The 19,965-nt window shown below is 44.3% G+C and overlaps 1 protein-coding gene across 3 annotated transcripts in view; it reads left to right on the top strand.

Moving 5' to 3' along the window:
- Window positions 1-19,965, top strand: part of smg6 (SMG6 nonsense mediated mRNA decay factor) — a 305,342-nt gene that overhangs the window by 35,214 nt on the left and 250,163 nt on the right. For 2 of the 3 annotated variants that reach the window (XM_052035245.1, XM_052035247.1), the window contains one exon: window positions 16,442-16,503. In XM_052035245.1, coding sequence (XP_051891205.1) covers window positions 16,442-16,503 — 62 coding nt within the window. Of the gene's footprint in view, window positions 1-16,441; window positions 16,504-19,965 lie in introns of those variants that run through there. The other variant, XM_052035248.1, reaches the window with a different exon arrangement.

The following is a 19,965-nucleotide window of genomic DNA, read 5'->3' as shown; positions in this document are numbered from 1 at the left end:
AGTCCATTTTATTGTATTAGGGAACCATTTAATAGTCTTATAACAGAGGGATAATAGCTGTCCTTGAGCCTGGTGGTACGTGCTTTAAGGCTTTTGTACCTTCTGCCCGATGGGAGAGGGGAGGAGAGAGTGTCCGGGGTGGATGGCGTCTTTGATTACGTTGGCTGCTTTACTGAGGCAGCGAAGTATAGACAGAGTCCATGGAGGGGAGGCTGGCTTCAGTGGTGTACTGAGCTGTGTCCACAACTCTCTGCAGTTTCTTGCAGTCCCGGGCAGAGCAGTTGCCATACCGAGCTGGGATGCATACAGATAGGATGCTTTCTATGGTGCATCGCTAAAAGTTGGTGAGGGTCAAAGGGGACATGCCAAATTTCTTTAGCCTTCTAAAAATCTGTCAGCCTCTGACTGGAATATAGTCAGCAACTAAGATTTCACAATTCCAGAGACCCACTACATTACTTTCTCATCATCTCTGCCCTGAATGACTGACTCCTTAATTTGAGACTGCAACCATTGGTTCTAGACATTCTGGCCAAGGGAAATTCAACTCTGTATCTCCCTTGAATGGTCCCTAAAGAATTTTGTCTGTTTGCATGAGATCACCTCTCATTCTGAACCCGGAGAGTACAGACCCAGTCTGCTTAATCTCTCTCTATTCAAGAAGGCATCCCAGAAATCAATCTGGTGAAACTTTGCTGCACTCCCTCAATCACAAGCAGTTTGTTCCCTAGTTGGGAGACCAGACCTGTACACAATATTCCAGATGTGGTCTCACCAGAGCTCCATATAATTGGAGCAAGATGTCGCTACTCTTGTACTCAAATCCTCTTGCAATAAAAACCAATATACCTTCCTAATTGCTTGTTGAATCTGCAGGTTAACTTTCAGCGATTCATGAAAAGGACACCCAAGTCTCTCTGAACAAAATTACCTTTCAATCTCTCACTATTCAAAAAATGCTCCACTTTGCTACTTTTTCTAATAAATGGATGACCTCATTTTCTCACCTTGTATTCCGCCTGCCATGTCTTTGACATCCACTTAAACTGGCACATAGCCCACGCTTAGTGTCATCAGCAAAGTTGGAGATATTGCATGATCTCCTCATCCAAGACATTGAGAACTATTGTGAACACTTGAGCTCGGCCCTATCCTTGCAGCACCTGACTGGTCAGTCATTGCCTCCCAGTCTGAAAAGAAGACCTTGATTCCTACTGTTTTCTGTCCATTGGTATGGAAAGGGAAAGTAGCATATGAGAAAAGTGAGGGAGAAACCTAAAAACATACTTTAAAAGATAGGTAGAAAGGAAAGATTAGCCATAGTTAAAGTGGGTGCCTTACAGACTACAGCAGGAGAAAAATACTGGGGAATAAAGAGATGGTGGAAAAATTATATAATTTGTGCCTGTTTTTATGAAAGAAAACACAGTAAACCTCCCGGAAATGGTTAAGAACTGCAGATCTAGAGAGGGTGTAGTGTAAGATACTGGCAGCAGATTTTAAAAAAAACTAGCATTGGAGGTACTGATGGGACTGAAAGATGAATTTCCAGGGACCTAATGACCTGCAGCGTAGGGTTTTGAAGACAGTAGGTGCACAGGTTCTTATCTTCAGTTCCTACAGAGTGGAAGGCAGCAAATGTAAGCCCACCCTTTAAGAAAGGGGTGAGAAGGTAAACAGGGAATGGTAGACCAGTTAACCTGACGTCAGTAGTGGGGAAAATGCTGGAATCAATTATTAGGGAAGTTGTAGCAGGGCACTTAGAAAATAATAACAGCATATAATAATTGGAAAGAGTCATGGAGATATACAGCATGGAAATGGGCCCTTCGGCCCATCGAGACCACACTGACCATTAATCACCCATGTACACTGATTCAACTTTCATCCCATTCTGTTTATTCTCCCTACACTCTCATCAACTCTCCCCCAATTCTACCACTCACCTGCACACTGGGGATAAGTTACAGCGGCCAATTAACCTACCAACCCACACATCTTTAGGATGTGGGAGGAAACCCAGGTGGTCAGAGGGAGAACGTGCAAACTCCACAAAGATAGCACCTGAGGTCAGGATTGCACCCGAGTCTCTACTTGCTGTATCACTGTGCCGCCCACATGAATTTTCGTGTCATCCTGGCACGGGGGCCACGTTAACCTTCTCGTTCCAGTTGCCGTATATGTGTTGCTGAAGTATGTCAACATGGATTTATGAAAAGGAAATCATATTTGACAGATCTGTCAGAATTTCAAAGTTGAAACTATTGGAATAGATGCAGGCAAACCTTTGGATGTGCTTTAATTAGATTTTCAGAAGGCTGACTGTAAAGTGCCCGACAAGGTTCTTAAACAAAGAGTGCATGGTATTGGAGGTAATTATTGGTCGATTGAGAATTGGTCATGAGTAAAAATGGTAGGAATTGGTGGACCTTTTTGACGTTGGAAGGCTGTGGCCTATGAGGTGCTGCAGTATGGGCCCAAGTGTTCACAAACTATATCAATGTTGTGATGGGTGGGGTGGGAAGAATCAAGCACAATATATCCAAGTCTGCTGCTGATTGAAAGCTAGATGGCAGTGTGGGCTGTGAAAAGACTCAGTGGCTTCAGAAGGACAGGTTAAGTGAGTGGACAAGAACAATGCAAATTGAATATAATGGGAAAATATGTGAGTTATTCACTCTGGTAGGAAAAATAAGTGTACTTTTGTTTAAATGGTGAGAGTTTGAATGACGTACAGAGGGACCTGGTGTAACTGTACGTGGATCAGTGAAAGTTAATATGCAAGTACATTAAACAATTAGGAAGGCAAATAGTACATTGGTCTTTTCTGCAAGCCAATTTAAGTACCTCAGGCTCCAATTGTACAGGACCCTGGTGAAATTGCATCAATGTTATATGTAGGTCTGGTATCCCCACCAATGTAATAGTACACTTGCAATAGAGAGTGCAGTGAAGACTTACTGGGCTGTTTCCTGGCATGGTGGGTTTGTCATACAAAGAGATCAAGGAGGGTCGGCCTCTTCACTGGAGTTTAGAAGGATGAAGTGTGATTTAATTGAAACAAAATTCTTAATGGACTTCTAGAAGTGAATCAATGGAATGCTGTACCCAATGGGGCTCTGAGGATTTAGCCACTGAGCAAGAGATGGATGATTTCTTAGGTATGAGGGGAATTGACGCCTGTGGGGTTGGTTCAGGAAAGTGGTGCTGAGGTAGAAAAATCAGCTATGATCTTATTGAATAGTGGGGCAGGTACGAGGGACCCAGTGGCTTTATCTTGCTGCTAATAAGTTTTTAACTGATTCTCAATCCTAGTAGTGTTGGCTAAAATTAATTTCCCTTTCATGAATCCGTGTGACCTCTGCTCAATCCTGTTATTATTTTAAAAGTGCTATCACTTCCTTAATAATAGGTTTCAGTATTTTCCCTACTGCCGACGTCAGGCTAACTGACCTGTTCCCTGTTCTCACTTGCCCTCCTTTCTTAACAAATGGGTTTACATTTGCTGCCTTCCAGTCTGTGAGATCTGTTCTTGATACTTTGCAATTGTGGAAGATGACAACCAGCCATCTACTCTATAGTGGCTACCTTGAAAACTGTAGGATGCAGGTCATCTGGGATTTATCACTTTTTAGTCCATTAATTTCTGCAATTTTAAGTTTTTTTAAACTAATGCCTTTGAGCTAATTTATTTTAGACCCATAGTTCTCCACTGGCTCCAGGAGGTTTTCTGAGAAATATTTGCTCAGTTGTATGTCAGCTCAAAGGAGTGCGTTGGTTCTCAACCATGCTTGGTACGTTTGTGAGAGCCTGTGGGTTGTTGGTTATGGTAAGGAAGGAACTGAAACTTGGACGAACAGCTAGCCTGATGATTCATTTATACTGCTGCACAAACCTTGAGTTGCCTCTGAAGTTGGAAGAGTTCATTCTGTGATGTTTGGGAACTTTTTTCTGAATTTTAAAGTATAACCAGTTGGGGTTTTGATTTGAATTGGGATCAGAAGTGTCTCGACAGGAAATTCTTCACACCCCTTCTCCTCGCCATGTCAGATTGCTGCACCTGGATTCAGTAGGTGATCAGTAATCACTAATGAAATCTCCAGTGACATGCGTAGACTCAACTGCAACTGCTGGAGGAGTTGAATCAATTTAAGTTCTTTTAGTTCCATGTGCGGTATCCAATTACTGAGTACATTGTGTCATTAGTGGGGATGTCAGTTAAATGGTTAATACAGATGAGCTCATGCTCTAATCATTGGCATTGTATTTTCTCTTAGGATAATATTCAAAAGCTAAATATTCTAAACCCACATCACATGGATTGGCTCATTTTCACTTGCGTTGCCTCCAGTTACATTGGAACGGGTCCATCAAGCAATGTAATGCACCATTTAATCCCTCTACCTCATTAGCAATATTTTTGCCAATTGTCACTCCTTCCTCTCCCTGAGATGCTGACTGCTTTCATGAGTGCCACCACACCTCTGCTATCATGCTCATGACCATGTGTGAGCTTAGTCAGCAGAGAAGTAAAGACTTGCACATGTCCACAGCTGAACTCCTGGCAGGGGTGGCTTGATAGTGAACCAGGTCAGAAATGCTGACACATTCTCTGAAGCTAAGTTTATGATATAATCATTGTCGTCGTTAAGCCAGCATCAATTATCTGATATAAGTTTGTGAGACCTTGTTCACCAGTATTGCATCCCCACAGTGAGGCCATACGAAGACAAACAGGATTGCGGATGCTGGACCCTAGAACAAAAATAATGCTGGAGGAACTCAGCTGGTCAGGCAGCATCTGTGGAGGCAAAGGGTATAAGTCAATGTTTCAACGATTCAGGTTGAGACCTTGCATCAGGACTGAGAGGGAACAGGAAAGATTGCCTGTGTGTAGCAGAATGTAGTGGGGTGGGTTAGAGGCTGGTAGGTGATAGGTGAAACCAGATGGGGAGACGATGATTACCTGAAAACCAAAACCCAATTTCAGGTAACCCACATCCCTGGTGCTCCCCTCCCACGCACACCCACCTGTCTCCCTTTCTTCATCCTCCTTCCCCCCACCAGCCACCCCCCCCCCCCCAACTCCTCCCAACCCAAGTCTGGCTCCACCTACCACCTATGAGCCTCGATGTAGCTGGCCCCCACTTAAGTACTGCTGCACTGCGCACTGGCAGTCTTCCCTGTTCCTCTCGGTCCTGATGTAAGGTGTCAACCTCAAACATGAACTTGCACCTCTTGCCTCCACGGATGCTTCTAGACCTGCTGAGTTCTTCCAATGTTCTGTGTTTGTGAGGCAATACAAGTTATCTCACTAAGTCCAGCTGTAACCTGAAACCGTGCTCCATCTGTACTTGCCTACCTGTTACACATGCATGACTTGAGTAGGTCACCCAGTGGAAACATCATTGAGGATACAGGCTCCAACTGATGTAAGCCACCACCGTAAATCTCACAGAATTGCTTTGACAGCTGGTGAAACCACACCCGCAGGCTGAACCAAATGTTAAACAGCTTGAATGTTTGTGAAGGTCTGAAATGTAAATTATTAACCTTTCTTAAAAACACACTTAAAAACCTTTAACTCAAGTCAATTCCAATAAAATGTACTGTATATTACCTGAAATATGCCCCTCTCTTAGCTGTTCATTTCCATTGAAATGAATGGAGTCACTGAACCTTGCCAGGTGTAACCTAGTGATGCTTCAGCAGGCAGAGTTTCCAGCATAACTGCAGTGCTGGGCTCAAAGAGCTTGACAGTGCCAGTCAGTTGTGCAGAAATTTGGGATGTCTGCATTCGTGTGCACTTCTAAGGGAGTCCTGATATTCCTTGCTTTGCATAACTTTTCTGAGAAATTTTCAGATATATGATGTTGTAGATATGTGAACTAGTTTCCACTTTGTCAGAAGTTGGGCACAGTGATATTAGATTTGTCAGTGTGTTTGAACCAGCTGAGTAAATTGAATCAGTGCTGAAATCCCAGCTATTCACATTACATACTAATGATTTAGATGAGTGAATTAGATGAGTGCAGTATTTCCAAATTTGCAGATGATACAAGTTGTGCTAGCTGTGAGGAGGATGCAGAGAAGCTCCATTGTGATCTGGACAGATTGAGGGAGAGGGCAAATGCAAGGCAGATGCAGTTTAATGTGAATAAGTGTGAGATTATCCACTCTGGCAAAACAGGAAGTCAGATGAACGATTGGTCCAACAAGACCTGGGTTTCCTTGTGCTGAAAGTAAGCATGCAGGTGAAGCAGGCAGTTAAGGAGGTGAATGGTATATTGGACTTTGAGTATTGGAGCAGGGATGTCTTGCTGCAATTGAACAGGGCCTAGGTGAAACTACACCTTGAATATGGTATGCAGTTTTGGTCTCCTTATCTAAGGAAGGATATTCTTACTATGGGGGGAGTGCAGCATAGGTTCCTGGGTTGGCAGAACAGATGTATGAAGAGAAATCTGATTAAGCTTATACTCGCTAGAGTTTAGAAGAATGAAAGAGGATCTCATTGAAACTTACAAAATTCCAAGTGGACTGGATAGATTAGATGCAGGAACAATGTTCCCAGTGGTGGAGGAATCCGGGACCAGGGTTCACAGTCCTGGAACCCTGGATAAGGAGTAAAATGTAGGACTGAGATGAGACATTTCTTCACTTGGAGTTTGGTGAACCTGTGGAATTCTCAACCACAAAGCAGTTGAAGCCAAATCATTAAATCTATTCAAGGTGGAGTTGGGTATAGTTCTTGGGCTAAAGGGAAATGGGTGAACCATCCAACAGAATCTGGTTGATTATATTGAATGGTGGAGCAGGCTTGAAAGATGAATGCTTGCCTTCTCCTATTTTCGTATAAAATGTTTCCTTGCGGCAGAGGAAGAGGCTATTTGGCCCATCATGTCCCTGCCTGCTCTCAGAGCAATCCCTTTCCCTGATATTTCCCTGCACTTCACAGTGATTGGAGGCAATGCAAGTAATTTACATAGGTCAATTAACCTACCGACTGGCACATCTTTGAGATGTGGGAGGAAACTAGAGAACCTGGGGGAAGCTCACGCAATCACAAGGAGAATGTGCAAACTCTACACAGATAGCACCTGAGATCGGGATCGAGCCGGTCGTTGGAGCTGTGAGGCAGCTGCATTACCTGCAGTGCCGCATGCTGCCTTCAGTGTCTCTGCTTCTAGACACCAGCCATGGCTCAGCTGCAGCACTCTGGCCTCTGTGCCACAAGCTGAATAGTTTATCCAAATTTGTAGATTTGCATTCTTAATCTCAACTGGCACTTCATTGATGGAGGCTGCACAGATTAAGTTGCCATCTGTTGAACGTAAGCACTAACTGAGGCCCTGTCTGCCTGCTCAAGGTGGATTTAATACGGCTATGGGGCAAGATTTATCTCCAGTCCAACAGCAGTGATGTTTTTGCCTGGTGTCTTGTTTACTCAGTCACCACTGCAACATTTCCCCATTTCCTCTCTAGCCCTTCAATAGTCTCTGTTCTGGACCATTTTTGTGCTTTGGCTCCATAGCCACCAAGATCACCCCAAACTCATTTCACAACCTGCATTTACGGTCAGTGGCAGAGGCCTTAATCCCGGCATCCACGGCTGGATTTCAGTGTGGTTTGTATAGTTCTGACTGCTGCATGTGGTAATATTTAATTGTTGCAGGAAAGCATGAAATCTGAAATCTTAAGCAGTCCTTTGTCTGAAAGTGTTTTGTATATATTCCTGGCACTGTGTCACCTGCTACTGGGAAGGATGACTGTGGTGTACCCTGAGAATTTTTGAGTGTGTTGTAACAGTTGTCTGTCTCTAAAGGGGCAACAGAGGTCACTGATGGAGATATAGTTTGAAGTTAATGCTGTGTTTCTGGTTTTCTAATGAACTATTTTCTGCTTGTGTGATGCCCATTGGAGGCTGCACTTGATAGCATGTTGACCTTCTAAAAGTGGAGTCAGATTTCTGAAGCGAATTGAGCTGACTTCTCTGAATGGGTTGTATCACGCATAAACCCTAGCAGTCGATGCTGGAAATTACATGCTTGTGATAACATTCTGTTTCCCATATCAGCTTGGTTCCCTCACATGTAACATTTCACCCAGTTTTAACCACGTAAGCAGGATCCAGTTACTCACCTCAATCAGATACATGGAGAAGGGGATTTTTTTAATGATGTGCTGTTGACTACTTTGAATTTGATTATTAAGAAATTATAACTTGAGGTTAACCTTTTACAAGGTTCCTTGTGGCAATTATTCAATGTAAGAATTGGGTGTTAAGTGGCATTCTCTGCAGTATTGCTCACCCCAAACCTCTGATTACTGAGCTGCCTCAGATTGGAGCTTTGATCTCCCTATACTTGTCTATTGCTCTCAGAATAAGACAGACTCCAAACTTGGGAGGATTTGTTGTTGCCATATTTGTATCAACAGAGATCACGATAAAGAAAATGAAATCTGGGATCTTTTGGAAGGAATATTCATGTTTATTGTTATAATTTATATCGGCAGAGAGTGAGATCAAAGACTACCAATTGGTAAGTGATATTGTCAAGGGGCTAATGGTTTACTCAGTGAAGAGCTGGTGTACGTGCAATGCTCATTGCAGTCCAAAATATAAAAAAAGATAAAAGCATGTCGTCTCTTGGTGGTTGTTTGAGAGAAGCTCATGTGAAAACTGTGCTTGTTGGTATGAACTTTCTGTGGTTTGACTGGGGCCAACTTTACCTCAATCGAAACTGGAAAAATTAGTAAGTACTTTCCCATCTTTATGCTCCGTCTTGTTAACTAGACTGAAGGCTCCTGCTGGGCTGGAACCTTAAGCTTGCTGGGCACAACACTTATCTCTGGCAGCCATTCTGTTAACAATATATCAGTATGACTGTGCCACCCCTGTTGCGCCTGACTGTGCAGGGGGAGTTTTACTGTGTTCAACCCATGCAGTCTCTGCCCTGGGAAGGTGTGTTAGGACAGTGAAGAGGCAACTTTCCTCCGTTACTAACCAGTGTTGTCCCTGGTGTGGGAGAATGTGACGGATAGCGTAGTGGGAGGTTTCCGCTACATCTAATCTGTTTTAATTTAAATTTTATTTGAAACAGCAAACAGTTAAACTAAAACATTGTCCAGGATGGACCTCAGCCTCTGCAGTACCCACTGGACCTGGTTCTCCAGTAAGCCAACTTGTACTGCCTGCTCCCTTTCCAGGGATACCTGAGTGCAAATGCTGCTGTCCCTGCCCTAGGAATGAGTGATAGGACAGCGTACAGAGGGGTTACTCTGTGTTCAACATCTATCTCTGCCCTGGGATTGTATGACAGGGCAGTGTATGTAGAACCAGTGGGTGGCACTGTGACTAGTAGAGCTCGTTGGAGCTCAGCACTCCAGTGACCTGGGTTCAATCTAGCACTCGGTGATATCTGTGTGGAGTTTGCACGTTCTCCCTGTGACTACATGAGTTTCCTTCCAGAGCTCCAGTTTCTTCCCATGTCCCAAAAATGTGGGGGTTGGTAGGTTACTTGATCACTGTATATTGCTGCTGGTGTAGGCGAGGTGTAGAAGCTGAGCGTGTTGATGTGGGGAGAGTTAAAAAGAGAGTTGGTGTTAATGGGTGCTTGATGATTGGTGTGAACTTGGTACGCTGAAGGGCTTGTTTCCAAGCTATGACTCTATAGAGGTTTATTCTGTTTCTAACCCATGCTGTCCTTGTGATGGGACAGTATAGGGGGATATTTACTGCGTCTGATGTGGACATATTTGGACCTGACAACCTATAGCCTATTGACAAAAGCTCACTGAATCACAACCACCTGGATTAAAATGGAAATAATTTTAAAAGAATTAGAGATTGTGTTGTTTGGCATGCTTCCTTTTGTTAGTCGAGGCTTTGAGTTCAAGAGCCAGGATGTTATGTTGCAGCTTTATAAAACTCCGGTGAGGCCACATCTGGAGTGTTGCTTTCAATTCTGGTTGCCCCATTATAGGAAGGATGTGGAGGCTATGGAGACGGTGCAGAAGATGTTCACTAGGATGCTGCCTGGATTAGAGGGCATATGCTAGAAGGAGAGGCTGGACAAACTTGGGTTGATTTCTCTGGAGTGGCAGAGGCTGAGGGGAGATGCAGTAGAAGTTTATAAAATTATGGGAGGCATAGATGGAGTGGAGAGCTGGTATCTTTTTCCCAGAGTTAAAATGTCTAATACCAGAGGGCATGCATTTAAGGCGAGAGGGGGCTAGTTCGAAGGAGATGTGTGGGGCAAGTTGTTTTTTTACGGACTTAGCACAGATGCTCCACAAAATGGTTGCCTACTCTATGCTTCGTTTCATGAATATAGAGGAGGCCACATCGCAAGCACCGAATTCAGTAGACCAGGTTGGAAGAGGTGCAGGTGAACCTCTGCCTCACTTGAAAGGGCTGTTTAGGTCCCTGGATGGTGGTGAGGGAGCAGGTGTAGGGGCAGATATTGCACCTCCTATAGGTGCAGGGGATGGGAGGGAAGGGTGAAGAAGAGAGGGAGCTCCAAAGAGAAAGTAGGGGGAGAGGGGAAGATGTAACTGGTGGTGGGATCACAATGGAGCTGGCAGAAGATGATGTGCTGGATGCAGAAGTTTGTGGGCTGAAAGGTGAGAACCAAGGGAACTTTATTGATGTTCTGCCTGGGGAGAGAGGGGGGGTCAGAGCAGATGTGCAGGAAACGGAGGAAATACATGGAAGGGCTCCATCAACTATGGCAGAGGGGTTGCCACATTACTGGGAGGAGGAAGACATTTCAGAAGCAAGTAGATGGTGTTTATCGTTCAGTATCTGGAGCAGCGGTTATTGGCATTTTCCCCATTATGGAGGGTTAATATTGGTCAGGATTCTGAGTTTGCTCATTCAATAACCTGTGTTAACAGGTGGAGAGCTGCTGTCTGAGGGTCACAGCCCTAGGTTGTTCACTCACTGTTGTGTAAAGCTGTCTCTTTCCCATTGGAGGTGTCTGTTCAGCAGCTGGCTGGTTATTTTGAGGTAGTTTGTGGATAACTCCAGGCTCGTTGGCGGAGAGGAAGTGCTTTACGTTGTAATGACTTGACTGGTGTCACATACAGGCTGGGTTCGTGCACTCTGTGACCTCGGTCACTCAAACCACTACTGAAGTGGTAGATCACCACGATTCATTTTAAGAAGTGCTGCTGGTTTCCAGGATGCTTGTTTTGCTGTCGTCGGCCATTGTGTGCCAGGTTGCAGCTAGGTTGGTTAAACACAAAACCACATACTTGTAGTGAATGTGGCGCAGCGACGTGACAGGATCCATGTAGCTGTGCCGAAGCTGCAGGTTGGAGCAGCTCATGAGGCAGTTCACCACCTACCTTTGCTCACCCTCCTTGTTAAGTAGATCACTAAATGGAAACCTGTGTGATCTCTCCCCTCCTCTGCTGCATCCGTTCATTGCAGGCTATATTTAAATGTAAACTTGAGCATGTGCACTGGGGACTTTTTTCTTTTTGTGTCTGTGTTATCCCTCCCCCTCCCATGCTGAGCAGAACTCTGGCTGGGGACCGAGGGAACTGAAGCTGCCTTGCACCATCCGGCTGCTGTTTGCGAATTTACATGTCCTGTCCCATGAAAATTCATTGCAGCTCTCAGGACTGTTGTGGGGGCTGAGAACTTTTGTGAGAAATGAGTTGAACTTTGATGCTGAGAAGCACAACCTGCTGGTTGTGGAGGGGGAAGCTGCCGGTTGATGGATGAGCCAACGCCTCGACCTGAACTAAAGGGCGGAAACCTGAGGGCAGTTTGGTTTTCTCATGACACAGCCTCTCTTCCCATCCTGACACCACCACACCCCAACCTCCGATTAAAAAATATCTGGTGGCTGGAAAGATCTGTGTCCATTGGAACCAACTACCCTCTGGTCTCATTTGCACATGGCCAGTCTTCACCCAGACAGAGTGTTGGTCGGCTATTCAGCTTCAGTTGTGGGGGTGGGGATTGCAGTTGAGCAGTGAGCAATATTTTCCTTCCTTCCCCTCTCTACTTGTGTCCTGCACTGGGCAGGGTCTGAGCAATGGGATTCCTGGCTGTCTCTAGCACATGATTACCAAGACCAATTGAAGTGCCCTCTCTTCTGCCCCAACACAGCTAAAGGGATACCGATGGAACTCAGGGCCTACTGGTCTGTATGGCCAGTGACTCAGTCCATAAGCTTGCTGTACACTTCCAGTCTAATTGAACTGAGAGCATCTGAATTTTATTCTCTCACTTTTGGAATGTAAAGTGATGTGTGTTTGGAATTGGTATTGGTTTATTATTGTCACTTGTACTGAGGTACAGTGAAAAGCTTGTCTTAAAAACCGATCGTAAGGTCAATTCATTACACAGTGCAGTTACATTGAGTTAGTATAGAGTGCATTGATGTACCATAGAACCATAGAAAAATACAGCACAATACAGGCCCTTCAGCCCACCATGTTGTGCCAACCTTCTAAACACACCTAAGACTATCGAACCCCTTCCTCCCACATATCCCTCTACCTTAAATTCCTCCATATGCTTATCTAACAATCCATGCACCAACGACTCGCTGGGTGAAAAACCTCCCTCTGACATCTCTTTTGAACTTCCCACCCATTACCTTAAAGCCATGCCCTCTTGTATTGACATTGGTGCCCTGGGAAAGAGGCGCTGGCTGTCCACTCTATCTATTACTCTTAATATTTTGTATCTATCATGTCTCCTCTCCAATCAGTAAAACCCTAGCTCCTTTAGTCTCTTCTCATAATCCATACTCTCTAATCCAGCATCCTGGTAAATCTCCTCTGCACCCTCTCCAATGCCTCCACATCCTTCCTATAATGAGGCGACCAGAACTGGACACAGTACTCTAAGTGTGGTCTAACCAGAGTTTTGTAAAGCTGTATCATTACTTCGCGGCTCTTAAACTCGATCCCACGACTTATGAATGATAACATCCCATAAACTTTCTTAACTAACCTATCCACCTGTGAGGCAACTTTCAGTGATCTGTGGATATGAACCCCCCAGATCCCTCTGCTCCTCCACACTGCCCAAAATCCTGCCCTTAACCTTGTACTCCGCCTTGGAGTTAGTCCTTCCAAAGTGTACCACCTCACACTTCTCCGGATTGAACTCCATCTGCCACTTCTCGGCCCAGCTCTGCATCCTATCAATATCTCTCTATAAGCTTTGACAGCCCTCCATACTATCCACAACACCACCGATCTTTGTGTCATCTGCAAACTTGCTAAACCACCCTTCCACCCCTTCATCTAAGTCATTAATAAATATCACAAAAAGTAGAGGTCCTAGAACCGATCCCTGTGGGACACCACTAGTCACAGCCCTCCGATCCGAATGCACTCCCACCACCACAACCCTCTACTTTCTACAGGCAAGCCAATTCTGAATCCACACGGCCGAGCCCCCCTGTATCCCTTGGCCTCTGACCTTCTGAAGAAGCCTACCATGTGGAACCTTGTCAAACGCCTTACTAAAATCCATGTAGACCACATCTACTGAACTACCCTCATCAATCTTCCTGGTCACCTCCTCAAAGAACCCTATCAGGTTAGTGAGGCAAGATCTTCCCTTCACAAATCCATGCTGGCTGTCCCTAATTAATCCATGTTTCTCTAAATGCCCATAGATCCTATCTCTTAGAATCCTTTCTAACAGCTTAACCACCACAGACGTAAGGCTCACTGGTCTGTAGTTCCCTGGGCTATCCCTACTACCTTTTTTGAATAAGGGGACAACATTTGCCACCCTCCAATCCTCCAGTACCATTCCCGTGGACAACGAGGATTCAAAGGTCCTAGCCAACAGTTCAGCAATCTCCTCCCTCGCCTCACGCAGCAGCCTCGAGAATATTCCGTCAGGCCCCGGGGACTTAACTGTCCTAATATTTTCTGACAGCTCCAAGTCATCCTCTCTCTTGATATCTACATACTCTAGAACATTACCCTTACCAACACTGTCCTCAGCGTCATCAAGACCCTGCTCCTTGGTGAATACTGAAGAGAAGTATTCATTGAGAACCTCACCCACTTCCACAGCTTCCAGGCACATCTTCCCACCTTTGCCTTTAATTGGACCTACCTTTACTCTAGCCATCCTTCTGCTCTTCACGTATGAGAAAAAAGCCTTGGGATTCTCCTTAACCCTACTCGCCAAAGCCTTCTTGCTCTCCTCAGCCCCATCTTAAGTTCCCTCCTTGCTACTCTATATTGCTCATGAGCCCTATCTGATCCTTGCTGCTTACACCTTATGTATGCCTCCTTCTTCCTAACTAGTTGTTCCACCTCTCGTCACCCATGGTTCCTTCACCCTGCCATTCCTTCTCTGCCTCACCGGGACAAATGTATCCCTAACATCCTGCAAGAGATCCCTGAACATCGACCACATCTCCATAGTACATTTCCCTTCAAAAATGTCATCCCAATTTACACTCTCAAGTTCTTGCCTTATAGCCTCATAATTCACCTTTCCCCAATTAAAATATCTTCCCGTCCTCTTTGCTCCTATCCCTGTCCATGACAATGCTAGTACAGGTAAAAACAATAACAGTACAGAGTAAAGTGTCACAGCTACAGAGAAAGTGCAGTGCAATAAGGTGCAAGGTCACAACAAGGTAGATCGTGAGGTCGGAATCCATCTCATTGTATAAGGGAACTGTTCAATAGTCTTATCACAGTGGGATAGAAGCTGTCATTAAGTCTGGTGGTACGTATCTTCTGCCCGATGGAAGAGGGGAGAAGAGAGAATGTCCTGGGTGGGTGGGGTCTGATTATGCTGGCTGCTTCACCAAGAGAGTGAGAGGTAAAGACAGGAGGTAATTGCCTCCTGTGTGGGCATGATGGAAACTGTTTGGGGCGACTTCCACAGTAACTATTATGCTTTTCCAATTCTTTGTCCTGTTCTGGACATTGGAATCAAGTTTGGAAGTCTGATCTATTAACAATGAGACTTCTAGCATTTAAACAGCCCAAATTAGTATTGTTCCTCATATAGTGGTACTGTAATAAGCAGTGCTGAGATTTATACTGACGTGCACCACTGATTCTAAGCACTGCTGCTCTGGCCTGGTTAGGTGGCACCAAGTTCAGAGCTGAGTAGTGACTGTTGCTCTGATTGAGTTTTTACAATGGATTTAAATGTGGAGGTGGGGAATGTGAGGCTGGAGTAGCATACATATAATGAAATGCTGTGTGCTTCCTGTATCCTTGGGCTGCTCAGAATTGGTCCTTGCATTGAGTTAGGCAAATGGGGAGACTGCTCTCCTTCCATGTGTGCCATTCCCTAGAGGAACATGAAGTCTCTGGTTGAGGCTAGTGATTGGGTGTCTGCATCCCTGCAATGATAGAGTGGCGGAAAGTACACTCCCTCAGTTACATCTGCACCTCCCTGCATACCCCCCACCTCTACCCTCAACACATCTGTCACCATCAGTCTGAACAGTCAGTGTGCAAATGCCCTAGGCTTACTGTTGACCAGCCTCGTCATCCCACCCAATGAGGGGCACAGGCAGAGTAAATAGTAAGGAACAAGAAGTGGCTAAAACTAGAGGCCATAAGTTTAAGGTAAAAGGAAAGAGGTTTAGAAGGGACCTGAAGATGGATTCTTTCACTCATGGTGGTTAGAACCTGGAACGTGCTGCCTGAGGAGGTGGTGGAGATAGGAACTTTCACACTTCGTAAGAGGCATCTAGACAGGCATTTCAGTTGCTGAGGCATAAAAGGCTATGGACTAAGGGCTGGTAAGTGGGATTAGTATAAGTAGGTGCATGATGGTCACCTTTGAGACAGGTCAAAGTGCTCGTTTTTGTGCTCTGACTCTCCTTTCTCTTTCAAAACCCCTCCTCCCACACTCCAAACCCATCTGAGCCTATGGTGTTGAGATGGTCCAAGATCCTGTATTGCACACATTTTTAAAGAGGAATATTTATTTATTTTGAATGTCTTGGAAAATGGAGTGAGACCATCTGGTATTTGTTGGGTGAAATACTGTGTGTTGAACAGATATTCCATTTTGTTTTCTGACTGTTAACTGTAGTTCTGATCTGTCAAGGGCACGTGGTTTCAATGGGGTAGTTAATATTTCACTGATTTCAAGCTGCATGTAACGTTATTCACCTGCTGTCAAATGGGTCCTGAGGTCAGGGTCTGAATGTCATTCTCCAAGGGCTTTAGATAAGGATGATTTCCAGCAGAGGGCAGTACTGTGCTGAATGGTGCTAAGCGTTGGCAGCAGGAGCAGGTCTGTGACTGTGGGCACGTTTCGTCTCCAGGCATCTGTTCCTTGCCACTGAGCTGTGGTCATGCTGTCCTCTGCCTCTGATGTTGACTGCTGATAAGAACATGCTACGAGAAGATTAATTGTCTCTTTCTTTCTTTTTTTCTTCTTCTCTTCCCTTCCATCTTCACCCCACAAAAAAAACAGCTGAATAAAAGATTTATCCTGAATTTCCTTCATGCCCAAGGGAAGCTGTTCACGAAGATAGGGTAAGTGCAAAAGACTTTTTTTCTCTTGTATATTAAAGATGACACTTCAATGGTTCCTCAGAGATTTTCGTTTCCTGCGTAGTGTTGAAATTAAATATTGTAACGCCAGCAGTTTCAACATGTTAAATAAACTTGGCATTAACTCTTTGTGAGCTGTGGAGCAGCCGTGTGGCTCTTTGATATGTAGTTCTGGTATTGGGATGGTGAGCCTACAGCTGGCACACAGCATATAGGCAACATCCTGCTGGCCTCTCAAGCACTATAAACCACTGCTAGGAGGTTGTGGCAGCATCTTGTGTGGCAGGTTTATACAGCTCTCTGTACTTCACACTCGGGTGCTGCTGTCTTAATCTACCGTAGAAGCGCATAGCCCTGAACTGTTACGGCACTTCAAGCAGCTAAAGCATTGTCAGCTCCAGGAATGAAATGTGAGCCATTTCTCATCCTCAAAACCTACTTCCTCCAGTGATATTTTGTTCCCTGTACCTGTACACACCTTGGGGAGGGAGTGGTTGTATTCTGAGTCCTGTTTAGCAGGCTGTGGCTTGAGCTGAAGTGTCATTGTATTATATGTGATTTGTGTATTAAATACAGTAGTTTAGTCTATGTTCCGTCACATGAGTTGACCTGAACATGTGAAGCTTGAATGTAGAGATGGCCCTGATTATCGGGAATGACCAAGAGCAAACTCCTCTGTGACTGGCCGAATTAATATAAGTTTTGTTCTCATAAGTGGGAGGTGCAGAAGTCTGTAAAAATGTAGGATGGTCAGTCAGTGATGTTCAGTTCCCAATAATATCTTAATGCTCATCAACTAAATGTTGCTCTTTGATATCAATTCATTGACGTTCCTTTTCTTTCAAACGTAAATGCGGTGCTGTCATACGTAGTATTTTTATTTGGCAATTTGTTGGTTATAGGAGAGGTATTCAGAGTGGTTGGAGGTGATCTCAGATTTCACAGTATATTAGAATGTTGCCCTGTTACTTCCTTCACTCTCACAGTCGCACTGGGTTTCTCCCCCACTACAGATCCCGTCTATACTATTAACCAATGGTTTGGACTTAAACCAGCTTTAGAAGGTGCCACAGGCATCGTTCTTGGAAACAGTTAAACTGTGAGGATAGCTAGGCTGCTGTGATGTAATGAGAAAGCTGCTGTGACTCTGGCGAGGTTAACATGACATCGTAAAGAGTTGTCGTCATTGTAGAATGTGAGGTTTGGAATGCAGAATAAAAGACTAATTCATTGTGTAAATAATATGGATTAATGTGATTTGACCACGACGTGCCTGATTTCAAGACACAATTTCTGGAACAACCCTTGAGACTGTGAACCTGCAACGCATTTCAAAGGTGCCTGTCCATTGTTTTGACTCTAGTTTGTGCATGTTGCTTTTTTCTATCCATGTGTCATTTGTCCTCTCAAGAGTGACGTGTGTGTGCCTTTGTGGCAAGTCTACCTATTTAATGTTTCTGCTTGCATTTACAAAAGAAGTCAAATTAAGTGAGTGTGGAAATATATCAATATTAAATACAGTGGAAAGTGGCCCTGAGCCTGGAGATCAGCCATGATCTTACTGCATGGTGGAGCAGTGGTGGGAAGTGTGAGATCATCCACTTTTGATGCAAAAAAGCGAAGTGGGAGTATTTTCTTGGTAGAAAATGGGCAGATGTAAAAGAGCCAGTGGATTTTGGTGTCCATGTATATGTCATTAAATCCAAAATTCTGGTACAAAAATTAAGCAAAAAGGAATAAAAACAAGACAGGTCAGGCAGAATCTGAGTAGAGAGAAATAAAGTTAGGGTTTCTGGTCAATGACCTTTCATCAGAACTAATGGAATGTGATTCTTGGCAATACAAAATGCTGGGATTTTGTTACAGAGCCTTGGTCAAACATATGGAAAAACTGCATTCAGCTTAGTGCTTATTGTGAGATTTTAAAGAATCAAAGTAAACTGGGTTGGTGCAGGAAAGTGGCCCTGAGCCTGGAGATCAGCCATGATCTAACTGCATGGTGGAGCAGGCACAAGGGACCAGGTGTTCTGAGTGTTCTGAACACCATGAAGGGGATGTAGGCAGTGGTGAGTGAGGTACACTCCACAGATTTACTGTATTTATTCTTGGACTTAAAGGGTTAAATTGCTCAAATGAAGGTTGCCTAAAGTTGGTTTGAATTCCCTTGTTTGGGAGGTCAAGGGGGATATTATTGAGGTACTTAAAATGATTGAGATTTCATAGGGTAGTTACATGAAACTATTTCCTCTGGTAAGGAAATCCAAAACATGGGGGCACAGTCTTCCAAGTTAGAGCTAAACCATGTTGTAGTGAAACAGGGCAACTGCTTTAGACAAAGTGGGAATCTGCATCCCTGCCGCAAAAGGTTGGTTTTTGGTGTGGGTTTATTGAAATTTGAAAGTGAGAGTGATTTTTTTATTAGGCAAAGCACCCCCCTGTTTAGACCTTCTGAGTTACTCTCTACTAGGCTTGTGTTTCTTTAGTTGGGGCACATGGTGAGCTCTCTCTGATGAACACCAGGGAGTATCCCTCTCTCCTACACACATGCAAGGACAGTAAGAGGTTCTATAGGGATGTAAAAAGGTAAAGACTGACTGTTGAGACAAATGCAGTTCCCTTACAGTCAGAGACAGGAGAATTTATAATGAGGAATAAGGAAATGGCAGATGAGTTAAACTACTTGTGTTGGTCTGCATGGAAAAAGACCAGAAAAAGCTCCCTGAACTATTGGAGAAGCAAGGGTCCATCAAGAATGAGTAAATTGGTAAGACTGAAAGCTGATAAATCCCAAGGACCTGATAAGCTACACCTCACAGTTTTGAAAGGCGGCTGTAGAGATGGTGAACCTTCTGGTTATCTTCCAGAATTCTATAGGTTCTTAAATTGTTGTTATGGATTGGAGGGAAACAAATGTGACCTCACTATTTAAGAAAGGAAGGAGAGAGAAAACGGGGAACGACTGACCTGTTAGCCGACATCTGTAGTAGGGAAAATATTGGAATTGGTACTAATGTAATAACAGCAATTCAGCTGAGGAGACCAAATTGTCAAGTCTCCAAGTTTGATAAAAAACTAGGTTGGGATGGTGAGCAGGGAGAAAGATGTATGGAGGCTTCATGGGAATATGGCCAAACTGAGCAAGTGGATGAAGATATGGCAGCTGGAGAACAAGTTAGAAATGTGAAAAATGAGAGATGATCCCACTGAAAATTAACAAAATTCTAAGATGGCTTGATGGGCTGGATTTGAAGAATTTTTTTCCCTTGCTGAGGAGTCTAGGATCAGGTGCCACAGTCTCAGAATAAGGAGTAGACAATTTAGGACTGAGATGAGGATAAATTTCTTCTTGCAGAGGTGGTGAATCTTTGCAATCCTCTCTCCTCGAGGGCTCTGGAAGCTCAGTCATTGAGTTCATTGGCAGATTTTTAGATATTAAGGGGATTG

This window comes from Pristis pectinata, chromosome 21 (assembly GCF_009764475.1).
Source record: "Pristis pectinata isolate sPriPec2 chromosome 21, sPriPec2.1.pri, whole genome shotgun sequence".
In the NCBI taxonomy this organism is placed as follows: domain Eukaryota; kingdom Metazoa; phylum Chordata; class Chondrichthyes; order Rhinopristiformes; family Pristidae; genus Pristis; species Pristis pectinata.
This window is presented reverse-complemented; position numbering and strand designations above follow the sequence as displayed.